The sequence below is a fragment of the Phalangium opilio genome, unplaced genomic scaffold (genome assembly GCF_054372755.1).
Source record: "Phalangium opilio isolate 3A_F unplaced genomic scaffold, DU_Popi_V2 ptg000031l_1, whole genome shotgun sequence".
Taxonomy (NCBI): Eukaryota; Metazoa; Arthropoda; class Arachnida; order Opiliones; family Phalangiidae; genus Phalangium; species Phalangium opilio.
Genome location: NW_028324158.1, coordinates 7,091,351 through 7,109,051, shown reverse-complemented (window position 1 = coordinate 7,109,051; position 17,701 = coordinate 7,091,351). Strand labels below are relative to the sequence as shown.

Below are 17,701 nucleotides of genomic sequence, written 5' to 3'. Positions count from 1 at the left end.
CACATATGAATTAGTGATTGGAACAAAATGATTTATGATATCGGTATTGGTGACCGATATTGAACTTTGCTTTAACCGATATATCGGTTCGAGGTTAATTTACCATCGAATTTTACCAATTTAACGATTTGAGCTTAATTTACCGGTTTGTCGGATAATAATCAATATAAATCGTTTGATAATTGGTTAATAATCGATAAAAATCGGTTAATAATGTATAAAAATCGGTCAATAATCGATAAAAATCGGTCAATAATCGACTAAAATCGGTCAATAATCGACAAAAAAAGGTTAATAATCGATAAAAGTAGGTTAATAATCGACAAAAGTAGGTTAATAATCGAAAAAAAATAGGTTAATAATCGAAAAAAATAGGTTAATAATCGAAAAAAATAGGTTAATAATCGACAAAAATAGGTTAATAATCGATAAATATCGGTTAATAATCGATAAATATCGGTTAATAATATATAAATATCGGTCAATAATCGATAATTATCAGTCGACAATCGATAAGAATACCTGGATAATCGGTACAAATCGATAATAATCGATAAAGATCGGGTAACAATCGATAAAAATCGGTCGATCTCATTGGGTTAAATAATTGGTTATCTCGTCGAGTTTAATAAATCGGTATCGGTTATCACTACACTTCTCTAATTACGTCACCACACAACCATCAACCGAATGCAGCTCTCAGAAATCAGTCTCAAACTTATGAAACTTATGATCACACCTACGTCACTCTAGTCACCGTTAAAATTGTTTCTAAACTAATGTTAATCTATTTTACTTCACACGGAGTTATTTTTTAAATCAAATACACATTTACAGATAAAAATATAAATTATCTATCAAACACGAATGCCTACCTCAAACAAAATTTTCACGTGTAAATAAATTAATATACCTATATACCCTCGCTAACAATATACTATAATATTGTAGTTGTAATTAAGAAAACTATAATTAGATCACGCGAATTAAGAGTTTAAAAAAAAATAAATTAAATATAAAAATTCCCCCACATAATTTTTAGAGAAATGTAATTAGTTTAAAATAACTTGTGATTAAATTACCGGACAGTGTTAATTTTGATAGTTTTCAGTCATTAAAAAAATTTTGAAAATAAAATTTGGTTGAAATTTTAGTACTTATTTTTTTTTTCTTCTTGAAATCATGTATATTATTGCATAAGTTTATAAGATATGTTCCATAAGTATGACACTACCTATACGTCGTAATGCTAGAGGTAGTTCGAGAACGACGCGGTTTTGACGTCTATCTTCCTATTTAGCCTCACCAGGCGTCGCTTTACCTCGAATCTATGACCTACGTCACTTCATGACAAGCTCCAGTTTGTAACCAGTGACAAACTTATACAACATATCTTATGAATTTATGGTTTTTACCAAGAAGCGATATCTAGTTTATTAGGGAAAAGGTATAATAGCCCGTCCACACCAAAAATTCGCGTTAGCGCTGTTCGCTTCGTAAGGTTTGCAATGCTCGCAAGCGCCTACACGTCTCGGCCACACATGCAAAAACCGCCTGTTTTACTTCTTGCCGAGAGATGCTTGCACTAGTATGCGAAGAGGCGCGAACCACTCGTTCGTATTGTTCAGCCAATCAAGGCGCGATAAAGTACCACGTGATTCTTCCTTTTTTAACGTTTCAACAGACGACACACAGGATATGGAGAGATTGACCGTGTTGATGCCAAGGCCTAAATAGATTAGTTTGATTTATTTGTGAAACATTTGGAATATGGGGGATACAAATAATGTAAATGAAATAAATGACGAGGCTTTGATAAATGAAGTAAGGGAATTTCCAGAACTTTGGAACAAAACTTGTAAAGGTTACCGGGACAACAGAAAAAAAGATGCCGCATTATTATTGAAACTTAAAATATTCTTCTGTTTGGAACACACAGGTGCCATGTTTAATTCCTACAGGAAAGTAGCAACCTCGATGACGAAATCATTTATGACGTCAAAATATAAGCGTACGTTATTGGTTGATCCTTTGCGAACAACGCAACACTTGCAAAAATCTTTGGCACGCCAAAGAATTTTGCTCTCTTCGCAAGCCTCGCTTAGTAGACGTTTTTTCTGGTGTGAACGAAATGCGACGGATGAAAGCGAACAGTGCGAATGCGGCGAACGTGGCGAAAGACGCGAAAACGGTTGGTGTGGACGGGCTATAAGGTGCCTTTGCACTCGCGCGCCATATTCCCAGTCCCCCTTTCAAAATACAAGGGAGACCGCGCTATTTCGCCTCCTCAGTCGGAAAATACGTAATTTTCGTCATTCGCGTCGGGCTGACGTGAGTTTTCAAGAACCAATGAGATGCTGGTTGTAATTTAGAGGCGGGGATTAACTCCGGACCTACTATACGTTTGGACTGGAGATAAAGCTAGAAATGTGGCGAATTTATGCCTTCTTCCTAGTAAACTAGATATCCCTTCTTGGTTTTACTTATAGAATTATGGGTAGATATTTGCGTAATTCATCTACACAGTCGAAAATTTAATTTTCTGTGGACCCAGACTGTCGTGGATACTAAATTAAGCAACTCAACTTGGTAAAAATTACGTTTTAACGCCAATTAGGCCTAAATCTTAACATTTACTTTCAGGTCAAACTGTGATATACCTTGTAAAATAATAGAGAAACATTGAAACTGGGGGTGAGAGAGCAGGTGTTTAAAATATCTTCGGAAACTGTTCTCAATAAATCGAAGGAAAATTTCGTGGTCAAATCTAAGACCAAAGCTATGGCGAGTAAACGATTAATTGTCCATGACATCATGGGTAATTGCACGCAACCTTCCACACAACGTTTTTATATTGTTTCCAATAAATTATTCGAAGATCTATATTAACTTCGCAATATCTTGGGTCACGAACCCACTTAAAAAACTGGGAGATTGGAACAGAAATCCCTACATCGATTTTTTTTCGCAAAATCAGTTAGCCACGTGGTCGTGGGCCCTTTGACTTGGCCTCACAAAGAGGCGGGAACTAGTCTAGAGTGCCATCTTTTGAGTAAGGTTTACACTTTCCAATCAGTACTTACACGACTACTCTAACTAATTGTTAAATTAGTTGTAAACATCTATTTAAATTGCAAGGCCTATTTTTAACTCCAATTAGAAACATTTCATTAACGGAATTGCTTCTTTATATTTGGTAAAATATTTATTTTGTGATCGGCTAAATATGCGCCTCTTTGTGAACTTATTATCAACTGAATAAATTTCCCGCTTTTCCAAAATATTAACACCAAATTGGATATGTTTTTACCCCTAAATATTGCTGCTACCTTTTTTGCTAATTAATTATCTTGTTAATTGTCATTTCTCCGCTGGGTGTACAGTAGTACCATAAGAATAATAAACGGTAGTACTGTATAGTACCTTCTCCCTGACCCCACGTGACCTTACAATACCCCTCAGAAATTACTCAATATATCAAGATGCCATATTAATATATATATAGAGATGAACTGAGACCCTGGAAATATTTCAAACAACAATGGATTTGAATTACCTTTAGTTGTCACACTGTTGACTCTTGTTGAATCCTGTTCAGTGGTCTTCGATGTTATTGTTACTCAACCTAAGCCTAACCAACTGCACTTATTCATGACCCCAAACAGGACACACTGCATACTTCTTCGTACTTTTATCATATTGTTGTAACATAATACCGCCTTCCGAATTTAGATAATTGCAATTACTTGTGGGACCATTGATTTGCATTTCCCATAGAATAGGCCAACGCCGTTCTCAAAATCAAAGAACTTGGAACATACCGTACGTTCTTTGCTCAAAATGGCGGATGACCGTTGGAACTTCAAAAACCGCGGAATAAGTAAGGGGTTTCCGGGTAGGTGGCGCTGACCAAGGTTAATCGCAGTTTTGGCGCGAATAGTAGCCGCGGCCAGGGCCGGAAGTAAGCGCAGGAACATTGTCTAATAAAAATTTAAAATGTCTCATAATTTTTTGAATTGAGTCACTGGCCACTTTAACCAATAAATGTTTCTGAAGTGTTGATAGCTTGACTATGAAGATGCGACACAATTTTTGCACACAATGTCCTATACATAGTTTACAGGCGTGGAGGATTCATACCATTTGCACAAGGAGACCTGGCAACTTAGAGTGTAAAATAGCAGACGATTTTACACTCTAAGTCGCATGGTCTCCTGGTGTTAATGGTAGGAATCCTCCACGCCTGTAAACTATGTATAAAGTTTCCAGTCAAAAGGGGGTCACAGGACACATGTTAGGACCAGTAACGCCTGGATTTGGAATAGATTAATAAAAAAAACTGGTCCAAGCAATAGGGGATTGTAAAAAAGAAAGAGGTCACGTGAAAGTGTTTTCAGTACTGCCAGATAACTTTAAAAAGAAGGCTGGACATATTTGAAACGTCCTACTACACCCCCTCCCCCGCCCATAATCGTTTTTTTTTGGTGGGACAAGGCCTAACTGAAAACTTTATTTTGTGGATTTGGGCGCTGCAGATAATTAAACGTTTTAATTTAAAACTGAAGGTGAGTTTTTCTTTTACTACGTGCAATATGAAGTACGTTTGAATTACATTGATGTTCATTTTTTATAAATAAACGTCCAACTAAAGGAGCGTCTGCTCAAAGGTTCAAAGCAGCTGCACCACGTGACGAAACACTTTTTAGTGCCTTCCCCCCTATTTGTTTCCCCTCCTAATCTTTTTTACAATCCCCTAATAAACTGTTATTGGGCCTTTGCTATTTCCAAGAATGGGGGCGGCCCAGCGGCATTTGAGAGGGGGGTTTAATTTTCACCATATTGCACCCATATGTCCCAAGTTCAGGATACTGCAATTGTTTGAACTTTGACCTCGACTGCCACGTGGAAGGAAATTAGAAAGAGATTTTACAATATATTTTTATTTTTGACTCCAGTTATTATAATAATGTACATATTTATTTTTTGGAATAAAAATAAATTAAAAAAGGAACTTTTTTTTTAAAAAACAAGTTTATACTGTAAAAATTTCGGCAAGAATAATATGCTGATTGGCATTTGTTGTTTGTTTGTTTGTTTTCTCACAAAATAAAGCAATACAAGTTACTTATTGCTTGATTAAAATTAAAGTTGAATTAAAAAAAATGTTTAAAATTTGATTTATACAATAATTTTTGTACTAGATTATAGGTATACGATATAGGGTGATATTAATATTTAAATGTGCTAATTAAATAAAGGCGCTTCCTCTAATAATTAATTAATGCTTTACTGAATGGAATACACAGAATTGCATGGGAGTTTATTAACTACAATTAAAATTAAATTAAATATGATTTTTAAGTACTACTAGGCAGTTTTTTTAGGAATTTTGTTATTTATAGGTTTACGTATATTGACTAAAGCAATTTTTTGGTGTCTGAAGCGTGAGACCACCAAAACCGCAGATCATAGAGCCTAGACAAGAGCTCTTGTCTCATAGCGCTAGTAAAAGTTGTGACCAGACAGAGAGCGGTTGCGACAACAAAAACCCCATTATAAAATAAAACTAAATAAAGATTACCCAACCATTCAATGCGGCCAAAATCGCCCATCAAATCAAAGTTAGTTATGCCTAAAAGTTTATATTAATTAAACTTCACAATATATTAAAGGGAGGGTGAAGTAGAAAATCAAGTGATTTTTTATCGATTCTTCTACCAATTTTAAGACCAGTCTGCATAGTGAAACATTCAGGAAATACAGATTCCGAATGATTTTAAAATTATTTCAAATTAGGTTCAGATTTTAAGGATAATTTTAAAAAAGGACTGCCGACCAATCGCGTAACGCCCTGCCTTCCATTTAACAAAATTCTCGTGGCACGCATGCTCCGTGTTGAATGAAATTTATCACGAGATTTGATAAAATTAGGCGCGTGACGTGATAATCGTGGCGCGAGACACGGAGCGTGCCACGAGAATTTTGTTAATAAAAAGGCAGGGCGTTACGCGATTGGTCGGAGGACCTTCTTTAAAATTATCCTGAAAATCTGAACCTAATTTGAAATAATTTTAAAATCATTCGGAATCTGTATTTCCTGAATGTTTCACTATGCTGACTGGTCTTAAAATTGGTAGAAGAATCGATAAAAAATCACTTGATTTTCTACGTCACCCTCCCTTTAAGAATATAATTAATAATTACCGAGTATTCGCGCCAAAACTGGTAAAGCTGAACTGAGTATTAGCAAAACAGCGCTATTGCCTATAATTTGCGTCATTGAAGTATCTGAAATATTTGGTTTCAAACGACGCAAGAGAGGCAATGTGTAAAATCCCACTATGGATGCTAGCCACAAATATCTAATTAAAATGATCATTATTAAAGATTGAATAACTTTCTTAATAATTTCTTCAACTCTATTAACTCTGTCATAAAGGATACAAAATAAGGACAATTTCCATAGCAGCCCCAAATGGTCCCAAAGCTGATAAAGATGTAATTCCCAGCGTAAATTTCTATTAACCGGAACAAAAGTATAAATTAAAACTTTAAAAGCAATAAAAACACTTCCTGGACAGTTAAAAGCAATAAAAACACTTCCTGGACAGTTAAAAGCAATAAAAACACTTCCTAGACAGTTAAAAGCAATAAAAACACTTCCTAGACAAACAATAACACTTCCTGGACAAACAATAACACTTCATGGACAAACAATAACACTTCCTGGACAACAAAAACGCCTTCCTGGACAACAAAAACAACTTCCTAACTTCCTGGACAACAAAAACCACTTCCTAACTTCCTGGACAACAAAAACCACTTCCTGGACAACAAAAACGCCTTCCTGGACAACAAAAAACACTTCCTGAACAACAAAAACCCCTTCCTGAACAACAAAAACCCCTTCCTGAACAACAAAAACCACTTCCTGGACAACAAAAACCACTTCCTGGACAACAAAAACCACTTCCTGGACAACAAAAACCACTTCCTGGACAACAAAAACCACTTCCTGGACAACAAAAACCACTTCCTGGACGACAAAACCACTTCCTGGACAACAAAAACCACTTCCTGGACAACAAAAACCACTTCCTGGACAACAAAAACCACTTCCTGGACAACAAAAACCACTTCCTGAACAACAAAAACACTTCCTGAACAACAAAAACACTTCCAGAACAACAAAAACACTTCCTGAACAATAAAAACACTTCCTGAACAATAAAAACCACTTCCTGAACAACAAAAAACACTTCCTGAACAACAAAAAACACTTCCTGAACAACAAAAAACCCTTCCTGGACAACAAGAACACTTCCTGGACAACAAAAACACTTCCTGGACAACAAAAAACACTTCCTGAACAACAAAAACACTTCCTGAACAGCAAAAACACTTCCTGAACAATATAAAAAAAGTAAAAAACATTTTAAAGTATTAAAAATATCTTACTCTTGAAGATAAGGGAAGTGCTTTAATTCCCACAAGCATTTCCAACGTATTTTGTACAACAACTATCACTTGAATGGCCTAAGACATCATCATAAAAATTAAAATAATTAAATTTAAGATTAACACTTAACTAAAATTAAATAAAACGTTACACTTACAGTTAGGAACAAAAGGAGCAACATCACCAAAGGATAGCAAAGATTTCTCCGTAGAAATGAAACACTTCGCAGTTGCTCTAAATTTAGCCTCTCAAGTTCTAAATCAATTAGTTTTTGTTCAATGGCATCTTGTTCGTTATCTATTATGAAAAATTAAATAACCCATTAACAATTTTAATGAATTAAATTAATGAAATAAAATGAGTTACTAACTGGGCTCTAGTTGCATAAATTGGTGATCAACACCATTTTTATGAGAATTCTCCGACTTGATCACGACTCCATTTGAATTCCCAGTAGCAACTGGGAGTTTTCTTTTCAAGGCAATTTCTTCTAACTCTGTAGCGTAAACATCTTCGTGTATATCACTAAAAAACTGTAATGAAATTTTAATAAAGCTTAAGTTAATTAAAAGTTTATACTTTTGAATTTTTTATAGTAATTTAACCTTTGGCTTAATTATCAAATTTCCAATCACGCTGAACAATCTCGCGAATCCAACTGGTGTACACACTAAAGATAAATATTAATTAGAGAGATGGTATGTTATGTATGAGTTGCTAATTGTATTTTGAAAAACCTAAGAGTGTGAAATGATTAAAGGGAGGGTGAAGTAGAAAATCAAGTGATTTTTTATCGATTCTTCTACTAATTTTAAGACCAGTCTGCATAGTGAAACATTCAGGAAATACCAGTTCCGAATGATTTTAAAATTATTTCAAATTAGGTTCAGATTTTAAGGATAATTTTAAACAAGGACTACCGACCAATCGCGTAACGCCCTGCCTTTTTGTTAACAAAATTCTCGTGGCACGTTCCGTGTCTCGCGCCACGATTGTCACGTCGCGCGCCTAATTTTATCAAATCTCGTGATAAATTTCATTCAACACGTAACATGCCACGAGAAATTTGTTAAATGGAAGGTAGGGCGTTACGCGATTGGCCGGAGGTCCTTCTTTAAAATTATCCTTAAAATCTGAACCTAATTTGAAATAATTTTAAAATCATTCGGAACTGGTATTTCCTGAATGTTTCACTATGCTGACTGGTCTTATATTTAGTAGAAGAATTGATAAAAAATCACTTGATTTTCTACTTCACCCTCCCTTTAACTAAACTTACTTAACAATGTAAAAACGCCCAAACAGGACACACATGAATATAAAAATGGCAGGTAACACGTCCAAATATCTTTAAAAAGATATGAAAATAAATAAATTTCCATCATAGCTTAATAGTTCTATCATGGATAAAGAATGCGCGTGAGGAAATTTATTTTCACGCTATAGGATCGGCAACTCCCTATCTCGAGCGACAGCTTATTCTGTATATACTCTGTTACAATATCGGTTGTCAGCACGCGTAAAGCTAGGTCTCTATTTAACGTAGCCTTGCACGTGCTGACAAGAGACAAAAACTTCAGGATCATCAGGACAGGATTTAAAATATCCGCGAGTTTTCTTAGCTCGAGTGCACGGACCTCTAGGCCTTAGTTTCAAATACGTCACGTGTAGTAGGATGTATGCAATTTCACACGTATTTGAAACTAAGGTCTAGAGGTCCGTGCACTCGAGCTAAAAAACTCGCGGATATTTTAAATCCTGAAGATCCTGAAGTTTTTTGCCTCTTGACAGCACGTACAAAGCTACGTTACATAGAGACCTAACTTTGCGCGTGCTGACAACCGATGTTGTAACAGAGTATATACAGAATAAGCTGTCGCTCGAGATAGGGAGTTGCCTATCCTGTAGAGTGAAAACAAATTTCAACCTCACGCGCATTCTTTATCCATGGTTCTATGATTAAACAATCTTACTGAAAAATGACATTATTCCTGATTGTCCACACTCTAAGAGAGCGGATGTCATATAAGCTGTTCCAACCAAAACTAAACTCAGTAGAAAAAGGACTAGAAATGTTTCATAAACCCTGGCAGCTATTCCCTTAATAATTATTCAATCAAAATTAAACAATTAACAATTATTTTTTTCTCAAACAATTAAAGGTATATTAGAATTAATAATTTCTTTACTTTACGAGAGCCTGGTAGGCCCTCCGATTCAGTGAATAAATAGGCAAAAGGTAAGAGTACAAAGACTCCCATATTGGAAAATAAAAATATCACATTCCAAAGGCCTAAAATTAATTTTGACATTTGTAATTTAGCGAATAATATATTTTATAAAATTGTTTTTGAGGTTATAACCTTGTATGAGTGAATCATTGAGCCACTGGACATAGTAACTTTGAGGATAGAGTAGCAGCACTTCATTTGTAATAATTGATATGGGTAGCAATAATGCGGAACCAAATGATACCGCTAATGAAAAGTTACACATCCAAAAGCTAACCACAGTTTTAATTATTATTAAAACGTGTTTTGTTTCTTTTTTCTAATTTATGTATTAACAGGGTTCATACAACTTTTGGAAAACAAATTTCCCTGAGATTTATGGGAGGTTTTTCCCCCATATACTTCCCTGAGTTTTCCTGGTTTTCCCGTATATGGAGTATAATATGGTGCAAATGTTAACGAATGAGGGGGGGGGGGAAATAGGACTATTACATAATCAAAGGACATCCCCGTATCTCTAATATAACCAGAGTTATGAGCCTTCAAAGTATAGTGTAATGTTAATCCTATGGAGGGAATGTTCACGAACATTTTGCTGAATTACTCGGCCCCTGTTTGTCGTAGCCCTATGTTTTTAGTATGGTTGGATGAGGGGCAAATTGGACTATAACATACTCAATGGACATCCCCGTATCTCTAATATAACCAGAGTTATGAGTCTCCAAAGTATAGTGTAATGTTAATCCTATGGAGGGTATGTTTTTGAACATTTTGCTTAATTACTCGGCCCCTGTTTGTCGTAGCCCTATGTTTTTAGTATGGTTGGATGAGGGGCAAATAGGACTATAACATCCTCAAAGGACATCCCTGTATCTCTAGTAGAACCAGAATTATGAGCCTCCAAAGTTGGGTGTAATGTTAACCCTATGGAGGGTATGTTTACGGACATTTTGCTTAAATACTCGACCCCTGTTTGACGCAAATTTCCCTGAATTTTATTAAAAATTCTAAATTTCCCTGAGGTTTTAGTCAACTATTTATTTCCCTGATTTTTCCAGGTTTTCCCGGTTTTCCAGGTTTGTATGAACCCTGATTAATTAAACCTACGATATTCTAAAGACTAGAGCATCCTCTTCATCTGAATACATTTCATCTTTCTTCTTTTTATAAACAGAAGTTAGCACGAATGCAATGCCATAGAGCATAATAAACAGCAAGAGAAATACCTACATTCAAGGCCTTAAATTCTTTATACAAAGTTTTATTTAATAATAAAATAAGTGTGATTTAAAATAATGAGGCCTGCCAAATTGTTAAGTTATTCTATTTTCTTTAAATTGGATGACAGCCAATGTCAAATGCTTTTTAAACTGTGTCATCATAGCCTTTGAAGTAGCGTTAAAAAAAATGGATACTCACAATATATTCTCTAACAGCGCTGTGAAATATTTTTTCTCGAATTCCTGGGTCGTCGTCCATTGTTTTAAGGATTTATATTGATTACTAGCTTTGCCAATCATCACCTTACGCGTATAATTTCTGTATGTTTTTCACGTAATAATAATCGTGGAGGCAGCAGATAGGTCAAATTCCACAGTAACTTCTTTTTAAGTTTTTTTATGTACTCTAAGCCTTGGCCTAGAAAGTTTTCAAGAGGGATTTTCCAGTGTTTTCCTGCTGAAATACGCAAAAATCATATTAAAAACGCTTTCGCAAACTTTGAAATAGAATGTAAACTAGCTTTAAATAATTTTTAGGATCGTTAAGTTTAAATTTTTACCGAAACATTAAGGAATCCATCGAAATTTCGCCGCAGAGACGCTGACATTTTTTCTTTGAGTTTGGGGGCACGTGATTCTTTCAGCTGCTGGATTTGGCGCGAAATTTGAAAAACGTATCTCTATGAAAACGTCAACTCGTGTTGTGTCTGTTATATCAAATTTGTTTTTATTTATTGTAAAATTATATAAATCTCTTTAAACTGAAAAAGTAAAATAAAAAAAACTTTCTAAGAAATATAAGGTCTTTCAATGTACATAGTTTCCCCCAGTGTTGCCAGAAAAAAGCAGAGAGAGGGCCTAACAACACTGTTCAAAAGTTTAAGCTCCTTGGTAACTTCATGGATAAAGAATGCGCGTGAGGAAATTTGTTTTCACGCTATAGGATAGGCAACTCCCTATCTCGAACGACAGCTTATTCTGTATATACTCTGTTACAACATTGGTTGTCAGCACGCGCAAAGCTAGGTCTCTATGTAATCTAGCCTTGCGCGTGCTGACGAGAGACAAAAAACTTCAGGATCTTCAGGATTTAAAATCGTTTAAAATATCCTGAAGTTTTTTGTCTCTTGTCAGCACGCGCAAGGCTAGATTACATAGAGACCTAGCTTTGCGCGTGCTGACAACCGATGTTGTAGCAGAGTATATACAGAATAAGCTGTCGTTCGAGATAGGGAGTTGCCGATCCTGTAGAGTGAAAACAAATTTACTCACGCGCATTCTTTATCCATGGTAACTTCCTGATCTACACATCACGTATTCATAGACGTGACATGGCCTTAAAGTTATATTTTCATCAAACATTATAATAAAACTTTGGGAAACACTGCACATAATTTCCCCTTTCAGTCAATGAAATTACATATCGCCAACCATAACATATCCCCCATTTTCGCGTTGAATTACCCACCCCAATCAATATCATAACACAGTCATCATTAAAACAGTCTATTTCAATTCCAAAAAAGACCCTTGAGACTCTTTTATTCAATTAAGGTTCCATTTATCATATGACGTCACGATAGCATCCACCAATCAAGTCATTCATATTCATAGCTGTAATTGAAATTTTACCTAACCATTCCCTAAGGAACATGTCCAAATGCGTGGGATAATTTCCCCTCTTTTGAAGCTTCGAGAAATGACCACTACGAGACACCTAGGCTAAGAACTATCATTCCGCCCAGCTTGGACCGTCCACGACACCTCGAGAAGTTCCAAGTTTCGAAAGGGCTCGCCTGACGAGCGAGCTTCAAAACCTTTTCCTCTAAAACCATCTCAAGTTTCTTAAAACTAAACTATATATTATTTTCATAATAAAAATTATTAAAACGCAGTTATGGATCCGTCTAAATTACTAATTTTCATTTGCCTACATGTTTTTCTTTGTAATCATCTTGTTTTCTCGGACAACAGTTCTGGTAAGTATCGTAAATTGGTATTTTGGAAGACTACATTTGTTTCAAACAATGTGGAATGCACGTGAAAGCATGTTTATTTCGTTTAATTCGTATCCAAGGGGCTACTCACTAAGGGGCATAATATCTGTACGCGATGTTCTTTCGACTGTACTAAAATTATTACGCGTAATGATTACACATACAACTCGTAATCAGAGTGATTCGCCCCTCATTTGTATCCCCGGCAATCTCGAAACTCTCCTTATATATGAATGGAATATTTCTTTTTAAATTAAAAATAACCATACTCTTTGAGCACCTTTTCCATTCAAAAACAACTTTACTTTGGTATATTCCAAGCCGCTGAAAAATTACAATAAGAGTCAACCTTATCCCTGGAGATTTCATTAATTTATTAATTAATGTTAATTAATTCTTCTCGTGTTTGAAGAAATCGCTAGCTTATGATTTTCTCCCACATTTATTAAAACAGTTAGTGCACAATTGTTTTAGGATTAATAACTTTCATCAGAAGTATATAATACTTCACTTCGAGAGAAGTGTACCACAAAGCGGGGTATAATTGTATCACGATTCTTCCTACCCAACATCAGAACATTTATTATAGCAAGGTTACTAAACCGATAAATAAAGCCCTCATCATTATTCTATTAGCGCTTAATTATTTGTCAAGGCGCTCTTCTGGATTTTTGTTCCACGCCAAGACAATCAAGGTTTGTGGGTTGATTGCTGAAGATTTAGTACCAAACTGTTATAGAATTCACCCTAGCACGGTGTGATAGTTACCCATTTGAAGTTTAATGAGCGGGAGAGCAAACAAAAAGGTGCATAAGCCTGGGAAGAATCATGTTACATAACTAAAATATTAGGAGAATACAGAGTGTCATCCTTCTTCTATTATCCCCTTCTGATTTCATGTACGATTTATATTATGATTTATGCAAAAGACTTGCAAAATATAAATGAGTTCTTCATAATGGAGTGCTCAGTGACTTCAAACGAAAATTTATTCAGTTTATATTTGATGCCCCATAGAAACAAGAATATTTTTACTTAAGTTGGAATAAACACTAGGGCGAAGGAAATCTGGGTCAATTAAAATTAATTATGATAAAAGCTAAACCTTTTAGGGTATAATAGACGTGTAAATTATAACTCTTAAAAGCCCAAAGCTATAGTACAGACCGATAATTATTTTTGACACCTTAATTGTGAATAATTGGTTTTTCGACGAAAATGAGTCTTTCTAAAGTAGAAGTATAACCTTAATTGACTCAAAACGTTTCCCAGACACTCAGATTTCATTACAAAAATTGAAGAAAGTAAATATTGTCTTTCAAAGCGGTTTTTTTTTTTTTGGTAAAAAAAGGAGTCTATACTTTCACTTATACAATAGCGATAAAACATAACGTAATAAGTAGCAATTTTTCAGTTTCTTAGAGTATAAGTTTATAAGATATGTTCCATAAGTGTGACTACCTATACACTTCCTAATGCTAGAGACTTACAGCTCGAGCTAGTTCGAGAACGACAAGCGAGAATTGAATGGCTAATGGTTATTTTGCAGTCCATTTTAATTCCTATTTAGTCTGTACCAAGCCTTTGACAGCGCCTCACTAGGCGTCGCTTTACAAGAATCTATGACCTAGTTCCAGTTTGTAACCAGTGACAAACTTATGGAACATATCTTATAATGAACTTATGCTATATATCAATCTACAATATTTAAGCCTATAACAATATTAGATTACATTTCTGAACCCTTTCTTTAACTGCATCTTAGACGCTTGTAAATTATTCGGGAAAAATCCCTCTTTATAAGTAAAATTACCATGAATTAGAAATGAATAAAATATTTTTTCCCACAATAACCGGCATGCAATGCAATTAAGGTCTATAAGAGTTGTACGAGTCTAAATATCGAATTTCCGATAGGTTTGTGTTTGCTTTAGACGTGGTAAACATCAATTATTTGAAATAGTGTGATGAAATTAGATGATTACCAAATATCGTGACTGTCCCTATCGATTTGAAGTTATAAATGACGCCATGAAAAGACATTATACAGAAGGGGGCGTATATGTTAAGAACGGTGTGCGGGGGTCAACTTCAGTGTGACATTTCTACAGGGCTCCGTTCATAAAAAATGCATTAGGTTGATACACTCTATCGGCTAACCATCAAAAGTGCCGCTATAAACTATGAACTGGAGTTAGGAATAAGGTTTTGGATCTCCGGAGTCTTAATTATAATCACTTTTAAAGGCGGCCTATTTCCACTCCATGCTTTATCATCCTTTATACAGTGGGTTCTGTGACTCTGAGTTCTAAGTTCATAAGATATGTTCCATAAGTTGGTCACTGCTTACTTAGCGCTTGTCATGAAGTGACGTAGGTCATAGATTCGAGGTAAAGCGACGCCTGGTGAGGCGCTGTCAAAGGTTTAGTACAAGCTAAATAGGAGGATGGACTGCGAAACCGCGTTTAGTAAATTCTCGCGTCGTTCTCGAACTAACTCTCAGTAAGTCCCTGGCGTTACGAACTGTAGAAAGTGTCATACTTATGTAAGATATCTTATAAACTTATGGCGGCACTAATAGACAGTATAAGCTAATTGATTTCTTTCCCAACATGGCTTCAGTGTCTAAAAAGTTTTCTTTCAGTATTCTCAAGTTTATTTGAATTTATTCGATTAATTTCTATTTTTAGAAAAAGAGCAGGACAACGAGCTGCACAATTTGATTGACAAATTACAAACGGCGGAGGACGAAACGGCCAGTAGAATTTTGTGTCTTTTAATGAAAGGACACGCGTCCAAGTGTAACGGTAAATAAACACAAAACTATTCCATTTATTGCCTTTGACATTTCGGGAAAATGTGCAAACATATTTCTAAACCCACTCACACTGTCTCGAGCGAACTTTTTAAAGTCGCGGAGAGTGCTAGGTAGTTTTTATCACGAATAAATGGTCCAAATTATTTAGGGACGTAACCTTTAAGAAAGAAATAAAAAACATACTCTCTTTTAAGGGTAAGCTTAGTTTCTTAGAGGTAAACCCGCTCAGACAGCTTGTCGAGTCAATTTTCAATCAAGATATTTTTCGCCTTATCTCATTACAGCCTTTCCCAGAGCAATTCTTTCTAACGGTGGACAGAGGCGAAAAGAAAGCTTAATAGAAGGTGACAAACACGACTGGCCCTGTAACGGTCCTAGGTGCAATGGGTAAGGTCTATTTTTCACCTATAAATTAGGGCTTAAGAAAAAGACGTTTTGTTTGTTATTTTTAATCGCAGTAAAGTGGTGACCGATTCGGAAGAAACACGGTGGAAACTGCCCAAAAGAAAAGATTCTATCGGAGATGCCGAATTTTATAGTGGGTGGTAATCTCGTTGATAGCAGTAATAAAGTTAATTATTTGGTTATAAATTGAAGAAGATTATAGACGCTAATTTGACATTTTCCGAAAGAAAGTGTTACTTGAAAGTATTAAATATGATTGTAAGAAGTAAAAACTGTGATCTCGATTTAATTTTTCTGTATAAATTATGAATAAATGATTTTTTAAGTAGTATTAACTAATTTTAAAATTTCTTAGATAAATTTTATAGGTAAAATCCATAGAGATCGATGGAAAACTCTTAACAATTTCCCGCCAAATACTCAAATTCTCTTGGACTGCTTGTTGACGATTCATTGGCTAATAGGGAATTGACATCTGTATTATTTTACAGTAGGACTTATAGCGTAAAAAGGTAAGAGCTGCCGTTTACCCATAGATTTTCTGGGTAACCCAATCGCGTGGCGCCCAGTTTAGTGACGTAATAAAAACATTTCATCAACAAATTTCTTTAAAAAAATGAGGTTCAGTAATTTCAGTTCATAGCTTGGTTACGTTTTGGGAAGCTCTGAAAAATTATCAAACATTAATTAATGCGAATCTAACATAATAAATAATGGTGTATATATCTGAAAGTAAGACTTAGTTTTTTCATTGCAAATTTAAGCTTTGTTTGTCCAATTTTGTTGTTTTAATGAATAGCAAAGGCCTAAACCGTTTTGCCTTGTAATCATTTTAATTAACCATTAACGAATTAACTTTATAATTTTCATGACGAAATTTTTAATGTTTATAAATTTATAATTTGGATATAAATTATAATTTAATTCTAACCTTTCTGTTTAGGTGGAGCATTGAGCAACTCAAGGCCATGGATGGTAACAATCCGCTCAATGTTCTCCGATGTAGTTAATTTTGTATACTACTTGTAAGTATTCAATCAAGCGACCTAATTTTCAATCATAACAAAATTGACCAAACAATCACTTAATTTAATTCATTATAGCTTTCAATCTCTCTTTCAACCTGGAGGTGGAAGCTCCAGTTCTTCAAGTTATAGTAGAAATGATCGTAGGCCACCCAGACCACCTGCAAGGAGGTTTGGAGGGTTTGGGTCAGGTAGTAGTCCTCCAGCTCCTCCATGCAGCGCCGGTGGATGAGGTTAAATTAAAAACCTCTGTATATACTATTTAATGTGCTGCATTTTAATAAATTTAAAATGCGAATGACGAGTTCTTGGGAAACTGTGAATATAAAAGCAGGCCAAGAAACTCCGAAGATGGCACAAATGTCTTGTCTCTTAATGTCTTTACAACTTATTCTCGGTTTACATGTAATATATATATTTAAAATAACCATAAAATAAAATATTTTTAACAACTACAATTAAAATTGTGTCATATTGTGCTTAAATAATTACATCTTGTTGGGGTTTTGTGGGATTGACGCGTCTTTGGTCCCGCGAGAATTAGCC

General features: G+C 35.1%; 2 protein-coding genes and 3 long non-coding RNA genes across 6 annotated transcripts in view; 3 read left to right on the top strand and 2 right to left on the bottom strand.

Moving 5' to 3' along the window:
• LOC149690343 (uncharacterized) overlaps positions 1 to 3,866 on the bottom strand; it is a 94,939-nt gene extending 91,073 nt beyond the window's left edge. The window contains exon 1 of the long non-coding RNA XR_016383698.1: positions 3,557 to 3,866. This is a non-coding gene — a long non-coding RNA (uncharacterized LOC149690343). The remainder of the gene's footprint in view (positions 1 to 3,556) is intronic.
• Positions 1,584 to 3,563, top strand: LOC149690344 (uncharacterized). Of its 2 annotated transcripts, none has more exons than XR_016383696.1 (2): positions 1,584 to 1,824; positions 1,940 to 3,563. XR_016383696.1 is itself a non-coding variant. In XM_089869884.1 (2 exons), exons 1-2 carry the CDS (start codon positions 1,771 to 1,773, stop codon positions 2,365 to 2,367), a joined length of 522 nt encoding a protein of 173 aa, XP_089726010.1. In that variant the 5' UTR covers positions 1,584 to 1,770; the 3' UTR covers positions 2,368 to 2,953. The 2 variants fall into 2 exon arrangements, 1 of the variants encoding a protein (XP_089726010.1); XM_089869884.1 differs by having other exon boundaries at positions 1,584 to 1,864; positions 1,940 to 2,953.
• A 1,058-nt stretch (positions 3,867 to 4,924) lies between the features above and the next one.
• On the bottom strand, positions 4,925 to 11,568 carry lili (LMBR1-like protein lilipod). Its single transcript, XM_089869860.1, has 14 exons — positions 11,471 to 11,568; positions 11,110 to 11,367; positions 10,798 to 10,916; positions 9,823 to 9,962; positions 9,649 to 9,752; positions 9,433 to 9,559; positions 8,739 to 8,807; positions 8,065 to 8,129; positions 7,830 to 7,992; positions 7,617 to 7,756; positions 7,459 to 7,536; positions 6,445 to 6,518; positions 6,205 to 6,362; positions 4,925 to 5,632 (listed from the first exon to the last, which is right to left on the bottom strand). Exons 2-14 carry the CDS (start codon positions 11,167 to 11,169, stop codon positions 5,418 to 5,420), a joined length of 1,512 nt encoding a protein of 503 aa, XP_089725986.1. The 5' UTR covers positions 11,170 to 11,367; positions 11,471 to 11,568; the 3' UTR covers positions 4,925 to 5,417.
• A 3,612-nt stretch (positions 11,569 to 15,180) lies between these two features.
• On the top strand, positions 15,181 to 16,337 carry LOC149690341 (uncharacterized). Its single transcript, XR_016383882.1, has 3 exons — positions 15,181 to 15,714; positions 16,010 to 16,112; positions 16,184 to 16,337. It is a non-coding gene; the product is annotated as an uncharacterized LOC149690341 (long non-coding RNA).
• Positions 16,338 to 16,708: 371 nt separating this feature from the next.
• LOC149690340 (uncharacterized) lies at positions 16,709 to 17,619 on the top strand. The gene is made up of 3 exons (XR_016383881.1): positions 16,709 to 16,862; positions 17,074 to 17,155; positions 17,234 to 17,619. It is a non-coding gene; the product is annotated as an uncharacterized LOC149690340 (long non-coding RNA).
• The last annotated feature ends 82 nt before the right edge of the window (positions 17,620 to 17,701 follow it).